The 20,851-nt window shown below is 39.9% G+C and overlaps 2 protein-coding genes across 5 annotated transcripts; both read right to left on the bottom strand.

Moving 5' to 3' along the window:
• Nucleotides 1–3,633: 3,633 nt before the first annotated feature.
• LOC111844683 (cyclin-dependent kinase inhibitor 1-like) lies at nt 3,634–10,054 on the bottom strand. Its single transcript, XM_023813373.2, has 4 exons — nt 10,005–10,054; nt 9,043–9,092; nt 5,663–6,051; nt 3,634–5,275 (listed from the first exon to the last, which is right to left on the bottom strand). Exons 2-4 carry the CDS (start codon nt 9,063–9,065, stop codon nt 5,220–5,222), a joined length of 468 nt encoding a protein of 155 aa, XP_023669141.1. The 5' UTR covers nt 9,066–9,092; nt 10,005–10,054; the 3' UTR covers nt 3,634–5,219.
• A 1,334-nt stretch (nt 10,055–11,388) lies between these two features.
• LOC111844735 (serine/arginine-rich splicing factor 3-like) lies at nt 11,389–17,740 on the bottom strand. 4 transcript variants are annotated; one of them, XM_072713007.1, is made up of 9 exons: nt 17,676–17,693; nt 16,963–16,996; nt 15,764–15,971; nt 14,651–14,691; nt 14,233–14,443; nt 13,922–14,056; nt 12,213–12,251; nt 11,998–12,084; nt 11,389–11,762 (listed from the first exon to the last, which is right to left on the bottom strand). In XM_072713007.1, the coding sequence occupies exons 1-9, from the start codon at nt 17,676–17,678 to the stop codon at nt 11,726–11,728; spliced, it is 795 nt and encodes a 264-aa protein (XP_072569108.1). In that variant the 5' UTR covers nt 17,679–17,693; the 3' UTR covers nt 11,389–11,725. The 4 variants fall into 4 exon arrangements, with proteins under 4 accessions (XP_072569108.1, XP_072569109.1, XP_023669241.1 ...); XM_072713008.1 differs by having other exon boundaries at nt 15,806–15,971; XM_023813473.2 differs by lacking the exon at nt 16,963–16,996 and having other exon boundaries at nt 17,676–17,740.
• Nucleotides 17,741–20,851: the final 3,111 nt, after the last annotated feature.

Raw genomic sequence — 20,851 nt, 5'->3', positions numbered from 1 at the left:
AAAAGCTAGTTTCTGTTTGCATGCCTATCATCAGGCCCTCGGCATGGTTGACACACACTGCAGCAAAGGGTTTTTAGCTTATCGCCCGCGATCTGACAATCAAGAATACCTCATTAAAGAGCAGGGTGCCTATCCAAGTAAAATTAAGCTTCAGCAGTACTGAAGTAATCTTTTATTTTTAAATTATTATTATTTTAAAAGGTAAAAATAAATTATGTGACCTGGGACATGATTCGCCCTAGAAAAAAAGATGAAAACTGTAGCAAATTTTCCATGGCCATCATTTTAATGAAGTGGAGCACAGTAGCTTACAGTTGATGTTATCTGCACAATGATCACTACAAAATGAGACTGGACAAGGCCAGTGTCTTTAAACACAGGTCTCACAATATATTTAGAGACCTGTTAATAACAAAAGGTCTAGTTTGTCATTTTTTACTTTTACCAAATAGATAAATAGATTTGTCACATTATAGATGACCAACAATATGATGGTACTGTCTATAGACAATGTGAAAATGTGCTACAGAAATTCAGGCATCTTGTGTATGTGGTTGGATTTCTGCAGTGTTTCTGCAGTTTTTCACAGTTGGTAAGAAATGTGTAAAATAAATCTTATTTCATAACATCTTAATAATACGGTAGTACCAAGATGTATTTAGGTTGCACGGATTTCTTGGGCAGCCATGACAATTCTATAGATATTTCAGTTATCAAAAATAGAAGCCCAGTGCATTATTCATTAATTAACCTGAACAGTTCTGCATTACTCCTTACTAGATTTAATCAGTTACTAGTACAGTACAGATAAAATTAGACATAAAATAATACACCAGTTCAGCTGTTCAAAAATGGATATATGACCTATGCTTTTTGCATCTGAAAATGTTTGAGCCATATTAAAAATTGATTTCCAAGACATAATATTACTAATTTAGGAGCGTCGTGGGACAATTCTTGAATAGTTTTATTTTTATAAAATGTAGAAGAACAACGGAAAAATATTTTTCCTTCCAAAGAAAAGTTGTGCTAGTTTGCTAAACACCAATAGTATTTGGGGGAAGCTTAATTATGCTGGAAGATTAATGCTTCCTTTAGAACGACTGACCCCGTTCAACAAATTGTCCTGTCTCTCCGGTTGCTACAGAATATCCATTAAAGAATATGCAGTAAATACCCGAGATTATACATAATTTCCATGACTATTAAAAATCTTTACAAATAATTTAATCTTAATTAAATTTTACTTTAAATCATAACAGAAAAAGCCACCTGTCTATCTTGTATTGTACAGTCTTCAGCAGTACAACTGTAAGACATGCTTTGACATGCAGTTTTCAGTGTCCCTGCAACGTGCAGGTGTTCTGTGAAAGTCAGAAGCTTTTAAAGAAGCATCTGTAGGCTTCTTTAAAATCTTCGTACACAGCTGAATTTTCACTGTGATAATACTTTGCTATCCACACCTACTCTCACACACATACAGCAGAAAAAAAATGTCATTATGAATCGAACAATTCTGATATAGTGCCTTTCTGAAAATGATTGCCACAAAACACTTATCAATGTGTAACAGTATGGTATTTCGCATAAACATTAAACTTTGAATTACATCACGCCACTGCCAGACGTGTTTCAGTTGTGACCTAAGTTGACTGCAAATATTAAAAGATGAGACTGAGATAGACTCTTACCTTAAGTCGCGCAACCATTATGCATTCTGAAAAATTAAACCTTAATCGATTGTTGGCAGAACGTTCAGCACCCTGAACCTTCCTATTACTTCATGGCCTGCTTCATGACTTTTTTTCACCATACAAAAGTTTCCTTTGCCCATTACTATGACAACAGCTCAAGACTTCCTCCATGAACTCGTCAAAAAAAAAACTGTCAAAAAAGAACCGAGTTTATTAACTTCCTGTTTCTTGTAAACCAGCCACCAAACTGCACACTTGCTTAAAGTGATCAGAATTTTGACTGCTGAATTTAAGACAGCCACTGTTACCGAATATCTTTAATATGATCAGTCAAACGCAATGTCTTGTTTTGCAATCTAAAAGAAGACAACTAAACAGAAGATTTGCTCAGCTCTCCACAGGAAATGGAATGGCAGTTTAACACCTCAGTATGAAACACTCAGTATGAAAATAGGATTGTCTGTGCATGTGTAGGCCGATGGTTCTGCTTACTGCTGTACAATTTATCTTTAATCACCATATACAAATATCCCTTTACAGTTAATCTAACTACTGGTGTGCATATATTCTGGCATTATTGCTGCTTTGTAGCTAACGTGGTATTTACACGAAGCAGTTACGCAGTAGCAGTAAGAAACTAGTGTGCTCTCTAACTGTATCATCTCTGCCTGTTTAACCTAAACTACCATCTGAAAGGGGGGCCTGTGTTATATAATCTATGAGACTAGTTCTTAGTTTCTAGAAGGGCTTCTTTTGTTTACATTACAGGGCCCTGGTAGCAACAAATGTTCTGCTCTCTCGACATGATTACAAATTTTTACATTTATGGTAAATCGATACTTTTCAGTCCAGATATGCAAATTATTTGTAATTTAAAGATATTAGTGAGTGAATGGTACTTACATGACAAAACCTAAGCTTATTCTAGATATTATCTTCTGGATATCTTCCTTGCCATTGATGATACTGAGTTTTGTCACAGAAATTGCATAATTTTTCCTGTTATAATGGAACTGTGTAACTCAAACGAGTCTTTAATTGTCTTGGTTTAGATTGCAGAAAAAGATCATTTATAAGGCTATACCATGATTTCAAAGAAGAGATTTTGAATAAAACTGACTAAACTGTTTCAGTGTTACTCGGGACTTTCTGTTAGGAATTAAAATGTGGGAAATGAGGTAAACAATCATCAGTTTCTTTGAGTGTTGTACAAATCTGAACATATGCAGAAAATTACATTCCCGCCTCACAGATGAGAAAGGTTAATGGGGTCATTCAAACACTCATAGGAAACTGAATGGGTTATGTCTAAAGTGGGCATTTTGCATCACTGCAGTTCCTTTAAGGTGTATGACAAGGTTATTCTATTGTGATACTTAAAACAGGGGCATCTTATATGTTGACCACTAAGTGTCGTGCGTATTGCATGGATCTCTCTGTATAAGTTACCCAGTGCTATGCCGTTTATCTGTTGTGTAACTGCCCTGTACTACTGCCAGTATTGTTGTGTAACTGACATGAAATGTTGCAGTTTTGTACATTCCTCTTCAAGGATCGGTCATATTCACCTTTCAGCATGTTTCCCCACATTGCCTTTATGGTACAGAACCATTTGTTGCTAATTAAGGAGATTAATTTTGAGAAGTGTTAGGCACCTACACTTATGCTGAATACAGAGAAACACATTTCACTTGTTTTGGTGCTAGTACTGGAAAGAGTTTGGATAAGTAAGACACGGGTTATTTGTTTAATCTGTGGTGCTTTACCTTGTCATAGTGGCATGATGTGTGTTTTCTAGTGTTATGTGAGAAAAATTTTACTGGACCTAGATAGGGATCCCTTGTAGGAAAACCACAGAGATACTTACATGTAGTATACTATATTATACATGTTACTTCTTTAAGCAAACACAAAATACAATGACAAAGAAAAAAGCACATTTGAGACAATAGAAATATTTTAATTGCAATTTGCACAAACAGTGCTTAATAAATAATACATTTCATGATTTTGACATGAGCAAGTTTTATGTGCAAAATAATTGTATTTACATAGCAAGCTATAAGTGCAAAACGGAGTTACTTTTTTACGGGGAAATTGCATTACCAACTTCCTCTGATATGATCCTCTGCACTTCCTAAGACAGCAGGTGGCATCGCTCCCATCTAGCTGTATGTCAGATGTCTACAACTCCATTAATCAGGGCAGATACGGAGAATCCTTCTCAATGACCAAGCAGAGGGAAAATTATATTGGCACAATACAGGGGCATCAGAAGCATTTTGAATGTGGGTGGGGGGGACACTGGCATAAAACTAATAGTTTATGTTAAATGAGGGGGGGTCCAAACGCATAATTGTGAAATATGATTATGAAATTATGAAATTTGTCCCTCAAATTTAATGGTGGCGACGCCCATGGCGCAATAGGAATAAATAATGATTAAACAAAACATAAACAATGCATATTACGTTAATTGTGGAATCCTTCAAATAAACGATAAAGGAATAACGTGGATTACAGATAAACCATGATATATATATATATAGTTTGACAAATAGTCATCACAAAGTGTAATGCTGACAATATGGGCTTCAATGTAGCTACATTCAGTTTAACCCACCCTGAAGGTTGATCATCAGTGGTCAGAAACAGGGACAGAGCCTTTGGAGGGGCTAAAGCACTTTCGACGAAAAACTGAACTTGCCTTCTTTCTAGAATTGCATATACTGTATGTAGAACTGATATACAGCTACAGCTCAGACAGACCGAAAGGCTAAGTGCTACTCCAGGAATATACCCTATCTGTACTGAGACAACAAAAAGCCTGGTCAGTCCGACTTAGTAATGAACGGAGGTCCTTTTTGGCAAGGCAGACCCAGAGAAGAGGTGCCAGGACATCCTCTGCTAAAGCTGGGAAGAGATGTCAAAGGCTGAAATTGCTATTCAGTTTTCAGCAGCATCTGCAGGAAAATGACATTTCTGTAGTACCTACATGCCACTGTAAAATTCAGTGGAAGTTCTGTATATACCTTTGTGGTCACTGAATCTTTAACTGTTTTTTATGGAAATTCAGTTAAATAAATAGTTATAATTCAAGCAGCAATAACAAAATGATCCATCAAAAAAGGACTGATTGAGTCGGCCACTGTTTCAGTAGAATGACAGAGATACAAGTATACCACAACTGTAACTGCATATTAGAGTTTGTCTTGCAGGCTTTAGGAAATTGGACCTATAGTACCATCAGTGCTATACGGACAGCGTTTAAGGTCTGAATTATGACACTGCCATGAACCTGAAACACCATGTATCCTATTTAAACCCCAATTTAGAAAGTTGCCAAAGACAGATGTTTGTCCTTGATGGAGAGATCCATTTGTACTTTAAGCAAATATAAAGAGGTCTTTACAATTGGTGTGTACTTGAATAATTCAGTTAGCTTCCTGATTGTGTTAGTATGGACCCTGGCATGGTTGTCGCTGAGGCAGGAAGCGCTGCTTCTCCAGAAACATCCCGCTCTGCTCACTGCCCTGACTTCCTGGGCGTGGCCACCATACGGCGCTTAGACTTGTAGAAATCTAACGGAAACAGAAAGGAGTAGAGTTAATGCGCATGGCATTCTGAGACTGGGCCAGGACTTGAAGAGTACACCCATGACTTTAATAGTACATTTCAATACATTTCACAGAATTTAATTATCTAGAATTTTCAAATTGTGTGACCAGCAAATTTACAAATTTTTGTATCATCTACATGGTGATTTCAGTTACTACCAGGACTTAAAATGTCCATCTAATAAATGGGAAGTCAGCTTCCTCCACTGCTACATTCCTACACACCACGTCTCCATCCCAGTACAGCACCCACTCACATTGACCCTTCATCTGGCTGGATCACTTCTCCAAATGACGACACCACCTTCTTGACTGACTACACCCCACTCACATTATCCATCCGCTACACACCTGTAATGCTGCTCTGCTTCCTCTTCGTCTTGCCAGCCTGGTTCTTCTCGGGTGTCTGTTCCAGGGCCAGGGTCAGGGAGATGTACCTCTCTGGAGTGCGAGGTATGTTTTTCTTGCTGTTCAAGCCAGTTTCTTGGGGAATCTTGGATGGGCGGTACAGTAAGGGAAGCTTTGACCCTGAGACCCCCTCCCAGATGAAGTCACTCCCCTCCAAAGGAGTCTCAGTAAGGAAGTCAAAACCCCAGCGGTATCTAGCATCCTCCAGTTCCCTATTCAGGGCGTTCTGGTACTCCACTTGGAGCAGTTCATGGTCTACAGGCCCGAAAAGCCGCCGCCGTGCCCGTCCCTTCCCGTGAGCCACTGGGAAATTCTTCTCGTTCGACATGGATCTACACGAACATGAGAGAGAGAGCATTTTATTGTCATAAAACAAACAGTTTCGCTCTACAATGAAATTCTTACTTTGCACATCCTCCTTTCACCACAGAAAATAGAATAAGAATATAAATTTACATAAATACATAGCAAAGTCTACAGGCGGCAGCAGTAATATAAATTAAAAAAAATATAAGTAGAATAAAGTAAAAATAAAGCACAACAAAAACTAGACGGTTGAGTCAGACAAAGATCAAATAAACATCATAATTGTATGCAAAATACATTGTGGCTAAATATAATTATAACACAAGAGGACAAAAAATGTTAGGCAAGCTCAGTAAAGGTGTTTCAGATATTGTAATGTGTAGCTCAGAATATAGCCCACACCATATAAGCTACCATACGTTTCAATGTCTTTAATTTCTTTTTAATTAATTGATTAAATGCAATTTGATTTTAAATTGATCTGCTTTATTATGTTCATGTAAAGCACTTTAAATTAGCTCCCTGTATGAAATGTGCTGTACAAATAAGCTTGCCTAAGTCATTTCAGTTGTGTCCTAACCAAAGACCCTCTGTCCAGCAGTCCCAGCTGGAAATAAATGTAACATTCTCAGCCCAGAATCAATCTGAGCATGTCTGGGCAAGTACTTAACAGAATACATAAAAAACAGCCTCACTGACTCATAAGGCATACATAGGTACTAGGTGTAATGTTATGGCGACCACTAGTGGTGGATTTTTTTCTTCCATTTAGAACGTAAACATTTTGCACATTTATTGCTTTCATATTTAATAATTATAATAAATAAATTAAGTCCATTGACAAGAAGTTTAAACATATCTGCACATAACTTACTATAGACATCTTTTTTATTAAGTCTAATTTTTTTGACTGACTCATTCAGTTCCATTCTTGCAATTTTGCTGTTAATTGCAATTGTAGTCACTGGCTACCAAAGGGATGTTAAACACAAATGTTTGGTGTTTCGTGTTATTGCAAAGGTGTTACTAATTAAAAATCACCCAGTGAGACTGTTTGTCAATGAAGTCAGAACAGCTCTGTTAGAACTATAATTTGGCTTTCAATTACTACATGTTTTTTTTACTATGTTTACGTAAAACTATGTGATATATATGTATGTATATTTGTAAACAAATTAAGTAATAATGTTTCTTATTTAACCAATACATGTGCAATATTTTCACTGAATTAAGCAAAGCATCCCAAGAATTTCTGTGAACACTGTATATCTGACCATCAACCTATGGTATTTTTCCTCAATATGGTAACATAATTCTACATATTAAGATGCCATTGCTAAATATACTAGGAATTCATAACGCTGGTTGTCTCAAAACATAAAATATTCACATATAATTAAATGTATCAGTTAGTAACTCCTATATATAGGAGAGAGGTAAGGGATCATGTACTGATTATAGTGCATTGCTGCACCCACCACATGACAGACCACCTCAGGGAGGATAACCTGAATGCAGCCATGCAGTGGGTGATGCATCAACACTATAATAGCCCAAATACAACAGCATGAGTTTTTCCTGGTGGCCGGAGTGCCAGTCCTGCCACCAACCCCCAAGTTTCCCTGCAAGTTGGAGGATCTGCTTGCAAAGCTGGATGTAGATTAACATCATACCCAGGGTGAAGCAATTGCAGGTTAAAGGCCTTGCTCAAGGGCCCAACGGGATAGAATCACCCCAGATATTCACAAGATTTGAACCAGCAACCTTCTGAGTACTGGCACAGATCCTAAGCCTCAGCACCACCACTCCACCCTATGTCAATTCCTATATAGACATTTCAATATTTGCAAAACATAAAGTAAAATATCTCGATCAAATTGAGAACACTTTTATAGGCCTAATATTTGATGCAGATGTTTCATATTTTTCACACTGAGGTGTAAAAGGATTATATTAAAATCCTAGGTGTATTTTCAAACTTTACGATTCATATTGTTTAATTTCCTTTTTGTCGACATTGTTTCAGAGTACTGCAATGGGCTGCCCCCCCGTCCTGGGTTGTTGCCCGCCTCGTGCCCTCAGCTTCCGGGATAGGTGCTGGAACCCCCACGACCCAGAAGGATAATCGGTATGGCAAATGGATGGATGGATGTTTCAGAGTATGCTGGCAGATATCAGAAGACAGCCCAGGTCGCAACATTAAAGCTACGGCACATTTATGTAATTCAGCAAGCCCGGATAAACTACTTCAAGCTTAATGGAAAAGCTGACAAATTCACTGGCAGTCGGTGATGTAAAAATAATGGTGCAGAGTATGAGTGAAATATTTCAATAACTCCATAAAAGGAGTCAAATATAAGTGTTATTAAATATGCCGACAAAAATATACAGGTAATGGGAACAATACTCAGAATGTTGTATCTAACTGGACAGCGATGACATTCGTGAACATGTCTATGTAACATATTCATTATTCGTCCCATACATTAATTATTAATTAGATATTCAGTAGTCAGTGGTTTAGTATTGAGACATAACATATAAAGTCGATAGAATTAATAAATATGGATCAGTTAAACCACCACATTCAGGAAAATAATGTACGGTGTTTAATATTCTCCATCTCAATACCGATAAAGTAAAACAAAACTAAAGGGGCGTGGCAATGACACAAGCCGAAGCGGAGGGGCGGGTACGAATGCGGTGACGTATTCGGAACAGAGCACGTGAATACAGAGCTCGTGTCTGATAGAGAAGCACACAAACAAAATGCTATAAAGCCAAATAACATGCCAAGAAATGACTATTCCATTCATAATGAACAGTCCATAGTTATTTGTACTAACTTGTAAGTGTGATATAAGAAGCAGTTAATTACAAAGCATCTGGTCCTTACAAACCAATTTATATAAACACACATTAAAAAACAAATCATTGAAACCTGCCCACCAACAACAAAATCTTTACAGATTATACAAAACTCAAAAGTTTCAAAGAAAATAAACCGGCAAACTTACGTGCCCTGATCCAGTGAAGTCATCGACTGGTTATAGATTAATTAGTTTTGCTGGAAAAGAAGACCGGGTCTTCTATTATTACGTTGTACTTAGAAATATAGCAATGTATCTTAGAAGAAAACGGTCATATATATGTAATATGCGCAAACCAAGAGCGCCAATTAGCACCCAGTCTCAATATAAGACTAGGTTCTGTCGTTCGCGAAAAAATATGATGAACGTTTGCCGGCGCCGAGGAATTATAATGTCGGTGGGCGGGATGCCACGCGGCTCCTGCACGGGCGGAGCCTGAGCCGCAGATACGTGTGCTGGAGACCCAAGAAACACATGTGAATTTTCTTCCACGTTTTTCCCGCAGTCACCGAACCCGGGAAAGTTAAATATAGAACACCTATAAGTTTGTATAATTTATTGGTACATTAAATATATATTTATCTACATTATTTATTAAATAAAATATTTAATTAAGAATCACACACATACACCCCAAGTAGGCCTACTCTGCTGTTAAAATCATCATTAGCGGTGTATGGTGTTCATTCGCAAATTATTTTCTTACAAGTAGAACGTTTTATATATTTCTTCTCATAAATACATTCCGTATAATTCTCGCTATCGTGGTCGCAGGCGGCATTTGTAACCCTAATCTTACACACTACAGCGATTTACAGCATTGCTGTACCCGGAATGTCTAATGTTTCGGCGTGAAATTAAGATCTCAGCACTGCCAACTGACAAGTACTGTGACGTCGCACCTTTCTGTGCTCAATGCGGCGCCAAATTCTGAGATGGTTGCGTACTATAGGCGCACCGATTTGTACTTGGTAGCTATAGAAACAATCCCTCCACCCCCAGCAACTACGTCAATCGCTAAATTTCAGCAAAAAAGTGAGAAGCAGATCTGTGGTTCAGTTCTGTTACTATGTACCCATAGATATGCTATGTACCTATGAATTACTTACATCACTGATAGCCACAGACCACTCACAATCCGAGTTTGGCTCTCCAGTTAGGGGTGGTGCGAATTCACATTGGACATGGGGGCGGGAAGGTGCATATGATTGGATAAAATGAGCGGGTTGGTTAAGATGAGGAGGATTCAGGCGCGTAGTGGACACGGATTGGCTGTTTAGAGGGGGTGACCCAGCATTCCAAGCAGGTTCGGCGAAGCATGCGCGGAATTTGTATAAATTGGAGATGGAAATCCTCCCTTTCATTGTATCTGTTTTCGAGATTGATTGGTTTATCTCGGGGGTCTTTGGATATTTTCCATCGAGGGTTTAACTAGTCCCTTCTACGGTTTAAAATTTCTGTGTATGAATGAAAACTGCATCGGAAATACATATTTCATATTTGATGTAGTGTGAAATCATAGAAACGATATACGATGCATCCGTGGAATATACGAACATAGAACAATAACCCGTTTTAAACTGGCCAGCTATGAGCCCCGATCTCAATCGGTTCGAATAGCTTTGAATATTACTGAAATCTGGCATTACGAAAAGGAATTCTGCAGTTTCTGGCGGATTTAGGCATGGATAACATTGGCAGCCACCCAGAATGTTGCCGGGGCGGGACAGGCAGCCCGCACAAAAAAAAACGGTTGTGACATTTGCACGTCTCGCACGTCACACCGTGTGAGCTAATTAACCTTGACGGAGTGGGCGCCCTGATTTTAGTTCGTACGCCAGGCACCGGGCGGGACCGTGCTGACCTCGGGTCGCCCTACCGATGGCTTAGCAAGCAAGAGTGTGGGAAATCTCAGGAGTGCAGTTCTAACCTGGTAATACCAATGCAATTAATAAAATTAGTCTCAAAATAGTATGAGTTCTAAGTATCTTAATAAAAATGATGGTTCCTTGAAAACACAAGTTGTTGTTTTGTGGGGGAGGGTGTTTGTTGGCTTATATGGTGCCTTGACAAACATTCAAAACTTGGGAGAGAAATGCAACTGAAGAATGAGAATAACTACTAGCAGACAGTGACGAGAAAAATGTGGAGGCTATATAGGTTATTGCCAAGGATTATACAAATATTATGGAAGGGTGAAATCAATGATGCCGAAGATGCAACTTTATGAATGACCTAGTGATAAAGTCTGTGCATCATTCCTGAAGCTAACTGCAGTCACAGTAAGTGGACCATACCTAGAAATGCTGCCCCACTGACATCCCTGAATCAAACACCCAGCTAACGAACCCATAAAAATTAGAACTACCCGAAGGCGACAGGTCAGCAGCACATAAAATCTGGGAAGCATGAGATACATCTTGATGTACTTCTACATCAATATACACACACACACTTCGTAAAGGGAGATGCTGCACCCTCAAAAACACCAGATTTCTACAAACAAATTTAATTCAAAAGACAGGTGGAAAAGGGGAAAAAAATAAAAAAGGGGGGCATTTCACATCACACATGGCAATCCAAACATGCCAACAGTATCACCCTCCTTCAGGCATTTTACAGATCTCAATGTCCAGATGGGCACAGTGCTCATTGGACTATACAAGAACTAACACATTTGTACAAATCGGCATATTACTATCTTGCATACACTGTTGGAATTGGTCGCCTTGCACGTCACAGGAAAAACTGCTGAAAAGGGACATTTTAAAGAGCTCAAAGTCCATATAAATCTTAAAGTATGATCAAGCAAGTTCTTCAGACAATGCTTTCAGGTTCTTCTTACTCTGTCATTAGACCTGGAACGACTAAGAAAAAAAATTGATAGGTTAGTTCAGTACTGAAACTTACACACCGATTACCAGTTTATATGCACCACAAGTGAGATGCCATATCTCATGAATGATAGGTCTTAATTGGAACTGTGGTGGCATGGCTGATTAGCTTACAGCCAGCTAAATCTAACAGGAAAATCATAACAAGACTGCCTAATTCACGACACATCACTGCTAAAAGGACAGAACCAATGGAGCAAACCATTACCTGCGAGATCTGGAGAATGAGCGTGAAGGTTTGTGGTTCCTGTCACGAGAGAAGGACCTATCCCTCCTCCTGTCTCTGGAGAGAGATCTGCACAACAAATCCAAAATGCCTTAATGTAGGTGCAAATCCCGCCAAGCATAAGTTAAATTAAAGGCAAATTCTAAAAGCTTTAATAGGACGCATGGCTAAGCCAATGGGAACAAAACATGACTTACCGGCTGCGACTGCGACTGCCGCTCCTCCTACGTGGAGATCTGGGTGCAGGGAGAACAGAGGATGGAGAGAGATAGAGAGAGTATGTCAGAAATCACTGAAAACTTAGGGAAGGTTCTGAAAGGCAAGTGCTACTTCTGCAGACACCCCACAGGAGCTATCGCTTTTCCCCCCATCACCTGGGGAGGGTCCCTAGCGTCCCCATTAGGAGGCAGATGGTGGGGGGAAGCTCAAGCCCACACTTGGACAGAGGTGTTGCACGTCTCTGTAGAGAGACAATGCAAGGACAAGAACATGCTAAGGCACCAAGAGGAAGCCTGGACTCAACTGCTGTGGGGGAGGAGAGGGAATTTTATTGGAACTGCACGCATTTAATAAAAATGCAAATGCAGGCACACACTACCGAGGTGACTGGTGCTACTGAGGACCAGGCTCATACACCACTACACACATCCAGGTCCAGTCATACTAAATCATGGCCCAGACATTCTATTGGGCAACGAACATTAATTTTTCATCCATTTCTGTTCTAGGAGTTTAAAGGTGACAGCTCTCCAATGACATACCTACAATGATCTTTTCAACCGACTTGAATGTCATATCCTACAACGGGACCTGTTCACCTTTAAACTGACACACCTTCGAAGGTTTAAGCAAAAATCGGTTAACCTCATGAAGCAGCTTTTAAAATGAACCAGGAGTAAACTGTATGAAGCAGGGAAAAACTTACTAGTTTTTCTGGTTCTCAACAAGCTAGAAATGGCGAAGGAAAAGCAGACTGGAGGCCGGGAAGGCAGAGTATGCTGAAAGGATTTGCCAGATGTTGCAAGGTGTTTAGATGGTTGGCTGTTGGGGGCTGGCTGCGGATTTTTCCTGCTTTTATTGGTTAGCCGAGGGCTGCTGCTTGTAGGTTGTGTTGACATTGGGAACGTAAATAGCTGACTGGTCGGAAATATGAGGTAGGCCGCTGCCGATTTAAGGTTGGAGAGGACGCTGAGAACAGCATGGTCAGGAACCAATGGGCGGTGCAACCTGACGACTGGCCAGGCCTGGGTCATGTGACATGACACCAGCCAAGTTGATGGGGCACGCTGGTCACATGATGCTGAAAGAGGACTAGTTGACCAACTCAGAGGGTGCTGAGAAGAGGCATGGTGATGACTCTGCAACGGGGTTCGTTTTTATTAATATAGATTAAAAAGCAAACTTCATAATGAAACAAAGGCTAACAAGACATCCAGTGCACATTCTGAAAGAATCTGCCCCAAAGCAATAAATCTAGGCTCCAAGAAACGCAAACTAGCAACATACCGAATGGCCACAAGTTTTGATTCATTAGTTTAGGACTGCAGTGTATCCTGCAGTACCATCAGCAACAGCTCTAACCTGCTGCTTTTATAATGAGGGATGGGAGCAAAAAAGCTAATCCAAAACAAAAAGCACCACATCTGGTGTACGTGCAATGCCACAACTTTGCTAGCTGACAGTCAATACTACACATCATAAATGCAATAAAACCAGCACTATTCTGCAGCTATTCTTCACTTCCCAAAATATTCTGTGGATTCAGTAAAACCAGGCCTGTGGCTTAACAGGAAATGTGATCGCGGAACTCCACCTTGATTTTTTTAAAACTGCCAGGGAAAGTGACTAACAAGGACAAGATTTCAAAGCCACTTCTTACAAGTGGAAAAGACAAGGGCAGGTTTACCTCCTGCGTGCGGGGGGGCTGCGCCGACGGTAGTCATCCCGAGGTCGGCGGCTCCATGAAGGGGGCGGCCCCCTGTTCCAAGAACGTTTCTCTCCAGTGGACAGTTCCACCCGGACACGGCACCCGCAGAGCGTTCTGTGATTAAGACGACAGCCAACAAAGCACAGAACTTAGACTCCCTTTAAACCTACGCTGCACAACAATGGAAGCACTGGAAGAAGCAAACCATTTAAATGTACTTGAAACACCCAAGCTGAGAGCTACTAAACAATAACCAACGCCACAAGCAGCAATATGCGATTGCTCCATACCTTCCATTGAGCTCACGTACAGCATCTGTCGCATCACGGGGGTCCTCAAACTCCACAAAGGCAAAACCAGGGGGGTTCCTGGCTACCCACACACTGCGCAAGGGGCCATAGTACCCAAACGAACGCTCCAATTCAGTCTTGTTACCGCTGCTTCCCAAATTGCCTACATAGACTTTGCAGTCAAGAGGACAGTCCCTGTGCACACTGGGATCTGGAGGGCAGAGCAACACAGTGGAGGTTAATCTTAATACATTACAGTTAGAGAATAATAATAATAATAATAATAATAATAATAATAATAAATAATAATAATAATAATAATAATTAATAATAATAATTTATTAATAGGCACATCAAGGTCCGCGTTTGAGCCCCTACTGAAAGCCAGTAGCCGGATCACAATTAAGATGATAATTACCTCCCATTTCAACTGTCCGCAATGTCTTGAAGTTGGACCAACTGTAAGAGTGGAAGAAAACACATTGATTCATCACATATTTCAACAGACAAAACAAAGCACTTAGAAGAGAAAATCGTCAAATATTCTGAACAATCCAGACCGTACCAGCTGCACAACCACACTGTTTATCATTCAAAGAGCAGTGATTCAGTCTGGTAGGGTTAAAGCAACTAGACGTCACATGGAACACTGTTTTTAACACCTAACCTGATTGAGACAAACCGTTTTAGGCCAAGCAGTCCATTACTAATGTTGGTCCAATTACTAAATTCGAGTAGGAAAACAATGCAACTCGTGAGGATAGGCTCGGTGATAATTATACGCAAGCAAGACATCCAGTAGTCGGAGAAACCGTACTAGGATCTGTGACCTACGCATGCGTGCAGCTAAATTTGGGAGAATGGGGACCCAACGTGCTTAATAAACACCGCATATACGGAAAATGAAACGAAGCATGAAACATTACGGGATGGAAATGTAAAATCGGTTACGAGAGCCCTCAAACAGATGAATGTCCAATCCATGCTAATATTGCAATTACCCCCACAAACCATTAAGAAAATCGATCGGGGCCTTCACACAGATTTCTTGCTTGCATCCGTGCAGAGTATAAAAGTGTGATTTGCGACACAAGATGTTTACATGCAACTGATTGGTTACAATTTCAGCTACATCCGCTCTATTGAAAGACCCTGGACCAAAACGTCCACTAAGACACAGCCTTACTTAGCAGCCATCGCGAAACTCAAAATGGCGAAAGCATGCGAATGAGAACGATGTGCGGCGAGTGAGCTACCGCCATTTCTAAGCGACGCAATCCAGAATTCCACATAAATGTTTGGGGCTTATGTGAAAAGCCTAACGACAGAGATCAAGTCCAAATGCATTTGGATTAAATACCAATATCCACGTCATGGACAGCATGTGGAAACAACGGCTGCCGATCTCAAAACAATGAGTTTGTCCGATTCCCACCCCTATAAATATACCAACCTAAAAACAAAAAAATGCGTATGTACTCCTGATTATATAAATAGGGCCGTGCCTATTGGGAAATAAATGTAAAAATACCTTAAAGATTTTATTCGTGTAATAACGAAAACGTGTCCTTGCCTCGTCACCGCCTCCTTCGGTCTTCTCTCAGAAACGCAAAATGGCGTGATGCCGGACACCAGCTTTATACCAAGAGGAGCTGCCACTGCACGCTCTGCCTCTGACGTCACGGGCACGCTCCGCCACGACGGGAAATGTATCCGTGGAATCGGTTCCTGATTGCAACCTGAAATTATATTCTTACTTTTAAGACGTGTACACAACTAAAATACTGCAACTTACAAATGGAAGTCAAATAAATTACAGTTCTATACCATACTATTTAATACTTGTTTCAAATAAACAGACAGACCTGACGCTAGCCAGCTCTGCTGCGCAATATTCACGCCGTATCCCAGGGAAATTACCTTGTTACAGTCACAAGAAGTGTTTCATCCCCAAGAAGACCAAAATTACAGATTAAATGCTACTGCCTCAGAAGGCTCGCCTATTGAATGAGGGGAGTCAAATGTAATAAATTGTAATTGTGATTTAAAAAATTATGTTAAGTTTGCAGTGTGGTAAACGCATAGAACGGAGAATGTAAAAGAAATATACGCTTGGATATATAGCCCATCAACTCACGAAGGCGTATGCACACGTGCAAACATCTACGTTGGTTATTGATCATTCATTAGGCAAGATTAAATATTCCCGACAGCTGAGCTGGTTTTTGTTACGGCACTCTCGAGCCATGCTAAACGTTAAAAAATGTGCAGGCTACTTGCAGTTCATTTGAGTTTTACAATATTTTCCTACACGGAAGAGGCTGTCCCGGACCTGCCAGTTAACGCACTTGGCGCTGGAAGATTAAATGTTTTATTCATTGTAAAGTTTGACAATTTGCTGATGACTATTTACATAAGTCATGAAGCGTTTGCACTTGAAAAAAGATAAAGCATTTCTAATTTCTACAGCATTTCTGTATAGGTATTTGGTGAGGGACACGCATCCATTCTGAATAACAATTTTTTCCTATCGTTAACGGTAGGCGATTAATGAAAAAAACCCGAAATGGATATCCCTAGTTAAATGTAATATTTTTTGAGAATATCATTTCATATCGCAATCAGGAAACGATTACACGGACACATTTCCCGCTGCGCAAAAGCGCGCAACCACACCCTCCTCTACACGTACTTTTCCATACGTGCCATACGTACATGACGCAAACGTACCTTGACGTATGCTGCCTTTACTCGGAAGATCGGACTAGAGAGTTGGGAAAGTGGTTTAGTCAGAACCAGATGGAAGCGAATAGAAAGCTATATATTTTTTGTTTTACTGTTTTTTTTTTCGTTCCTCTAACGCCAAAACGCATTCATGGCATTAATTGAACTTTTCGTAATCCCTTGCTCAAACACCAGGTAGCTGACCAGCTACATATCAAATAATGAGACAAAAACCTAGCATTTTTCTCCACGGTACACCATTCAATAACAATCTCCTGAACATTAAAAACAATAAAGTGTTTTGCAATGACACGCTTCATAAAACGTACTGCTTTAAAAATTAAATAAATTTTAAAATTTCAATTTTAAATTTAAAAATAATTTGCCTTTCATAGTGGAGCTATCCATTGCCCCGGCCATGATTGTTGTAATGACACGCCACAAAGTCAGGACTTAAAGAAAATCCCGAGTTTCCCACTGGTAAATACGACTTTGTGGTGGCGTTCATCTCTTATCTCGTATTTACGATTTTTCCGACATGACTTGAAGAACACCAACAACAAAATCTTTACAGATTATACAAAACTTGCATACTTGCAATGTAACTTGTGAGATGGGGGAACATTTTACAAACATAATTATTCAAATAACTATACAGAAGGAATGAATTAAAATGCGCATTGCCCATTTTGGTCAGTGAATAAATAATGAAAAAATACCATTATTGTCCAAAATGACCCACGGGTCCGTGGTTATTTCCTGCCTTACAAACGTAGTTTTCGGGATAGGCCACCCTGTATAGGACAATAAAAAAAATGGATTGATGGATGGATGGACGGTTAATTAAGAATTTACAGATAACAGTGAGTGCAGTAGAAAAATTACACGATGTCAGGGTTGAATTTTAATTGGAAAAGAGGGTTTGTGCCGTTTCTTTAAAACGGGTCTGGCCATCGTGAATTAATTTCCTGTGTGTTCCAGGTGAGCCAATTTCTTTGTACAATCCAAAAACAAGTGGTTATATTAATTGTTCTCTCAACTATGTGTAATAGTGTTTCTTGCAATAATTGGAATCCTGCCAATGGTATCCCATCTTAGACCTTTTCCTGGGATATACTCAAAACAAGCCTGTGCAGCACAAGTGGTACTGGAAAATTAAAAGATGGATTCAGGTTTGCCAGCTCTCATGCATTTGGCGTGACACTGTTTTAGCTCACACAAGAAATCTTACAGCAAATCTATATTATTCCATTATAAACCTAATACAAGCTATGTACATCACTTCGAATTGAAAATCTCATGCCAGCCAGCTAACCAAAGTTGGCAACCTTGTGGATTACTGATTCTTGAAAGGAATCAGCCATATCTTCCTATGCTGTTAAATCAGTATCTACCTACAGACTTAAAGGTGCTGTTGTTTCTAGATGATACGTTAAGTGATCAGGGGCAATCTTATTAGGAAGACCCCATTATAAAAATTAATTGAAATAAATTATTTGATCTGGTTGGAAGAAAATGACTTTGACCTATAAAAATGTCCAAGAATAATCTCAAGTGGATGAACGGCCTACTTTCTGTACATGTTACCTTTCTGTAAAACAGAGGACAGATTACTACAATCACAGGAATCCCTGGAACAATCACATAAATGGGTCTCAGTAGTCATGATTACCCAGTGAAAGACACAGATCTGTATGGTGAATTTGGCATAGTGTAGCATCAGTATGAAAATCCATCCATATGACTTATCCAGTTAAATGACCAACATGACATATTTATTAAATGACTACAAAACTAGCTTGTTCTATGTTACTTTTCAAACACTGACATAGATTCAAGAGCTGGATGAACCAATTCATTCCTATCAATTCCAGATTCTTATGACAGGGCAGGGATCCCCAAATATTTTTCTCTGAGGGCCAAATTCCCATCAGCAACAGAAAGCTAAGCACCATGAAGAGATCTGTTATTTTCCCTCAAGGAAGACATTTCACATGATCCATTTCTACATTATTACTAATGGTATAAATGGAAGAAGTAAATTTGGATTTCTAGGCCAAATGATTCATCCATCCATTTTCTATACCCGCTTGTCCTATGCAGGGTTGTGGGGACCAGAACCTATCCCAGAAGCAAAGGGCTTAAGACCAATCCAAAACAGGACACCAATCCAAAACAGGACAGATCAAATAATATAATCCATCCATTTTATAACTACTTATTATGGTCTAGATCATGAGGGGGACTGGTGCATATTGCAGGAAATTGAAATTGTAATATACAAATTTGGGGTGGCATGGTGGTGCAGTGGTTAGCACTGTTGCCTCACACCTCTGGGACCAGCGTTTGAGTCTCCACCTGCGTTACATGTGTGTGGAGTTTGCACGTTCTCCCCATGTCGTTGTGGGGTTTCCTCCCGGTTCTCCGGTTTCCACCCAAAGACATGCTGAGGCTAATTGGAGTTACTAAATTGCCCATAGGTGTGCATGTGTAAGTGAATGGTGTGAGAGTGTGCCCTGCAATGGGCTAGCCCTCTGTCCTGGGTTGGGATAGGCTCCAGACCCGCCGCAACCCAGAAGGATAAGCGATTTGGAAAATGGATGGATGGATATACAAATTTGGATATTAAATTTTATATTTTCTCTTTTGTTTTCATATATGTCTAATGTGATACTTCACAAAGGTTTCCACAGTGACATAATATGCTGGAATAATATGATCCAGGAATCTTCATAGGCTGCTGGCTGAGGGACTAGAATACACCACAATTCAGGCAGATAGGTAAATCTTTGGAATGAGATCATTTACATACAGAGAAACTTGTTCTTACATTGTGGCTGGTGGATAAAAGCCTGGAAGGCATTGCCTGAATGGTTTGAAAATGTGGGCACGTTATCATTTGAATTATCTTAGGAGATTACCTTAGGCGTTGTATGTATGACAATACTAATGCAAATTTCCCTGAGACTGGATTTCATGGGAATTGAGACAGACTTTTTGTCTGAGGTGAGGGGCAACAGCCTCAAGTACTCTACAGCCAGAGTTAGAACTGTAATGTAGTTTAAACGAATTACTAAACAAAATTACAACACTGAGGGAACAGGGAGTAAGTACCATATTTAACAGTGCTGGGGGAATTTATAAAGCAACTTACTTAAGTAAAAATAAAAATCAACAGGCAAAAATTATTCTACAAATTTAAGTATTCCATTGGCCTTTCTACTTTTTAAAAGTAAGTATGCATAAGTACTGGCATAGAAATAGAATATTAAGTAAAATACTTGAACTTGTAGTCCCTGATGCAACTGTATAATATGGCATTAGGTGTCCACAGGGACGGATTATGGGTTGTGTGGGCCCCTGGGCAAAACGTTCGCGAGGCCCCCCCACCACAATTCAAGGACCCTTGGCAGCCAAACGCCCTCCCTCCATGTTTCCATCAGAGGCCCTATAGGGTCGGGGGCCCTTGTAGGCAGAGGATCAAAGAATGTAGGCCTTCTAAAATAGACAAATGAAAATACATTGTTGATAAGCGTTGCAAATTGTTTTAGGCTAGGGGCCCCACGGGCCCCCTGCACCCCAAGGGCCCCTGGGCAGCGGCCCCGCTGGCCCGGTCCGTAATCCGTCCCTGGGTGTCCATTTAACAAAATATTTTGTTAAATACAAAAGTCCAGGAATGATGGTGTTGTATTTTCCTATCTAAACATTTAAAACATGAAATCCTAATTTATAATAGTTCTTCGTTTCATATTATACCTATAGTTTATTTTTTTGTGTTGCAAATCACACTCGTATACATGGCAGGGATGCAAGCAGGAAATTTGCATGAAGGCCCAAATTATCACTGCCCAATCTACGGCTGTGCACCAGGTTTCATGCAGGTGTACAGTATGCA

The sequence above is a fragment of the Paramormyrops kingsleyae genome, chromosome 6 (genome assembly GCF_048594095.1).
Source record: "Paramormyrops kingsleyae isolate MSU_618 chromosome 6, PKINGS_0.4, whole genome shotgun sequence".
Taxonomy (NCBI): domain Eukaryota; kingdom Metazoa; phylum Chordata; class Actinopteri; order Osteoglossiformes; family Mormyridae; genus Paramormyrops; species Paramormyrops kingsleyae.
The sequence above is the reverse complement of the archived record's forward strand: the minus strand, read 5'-3'. Positions and strand labels throughout refer to the sequence as shown.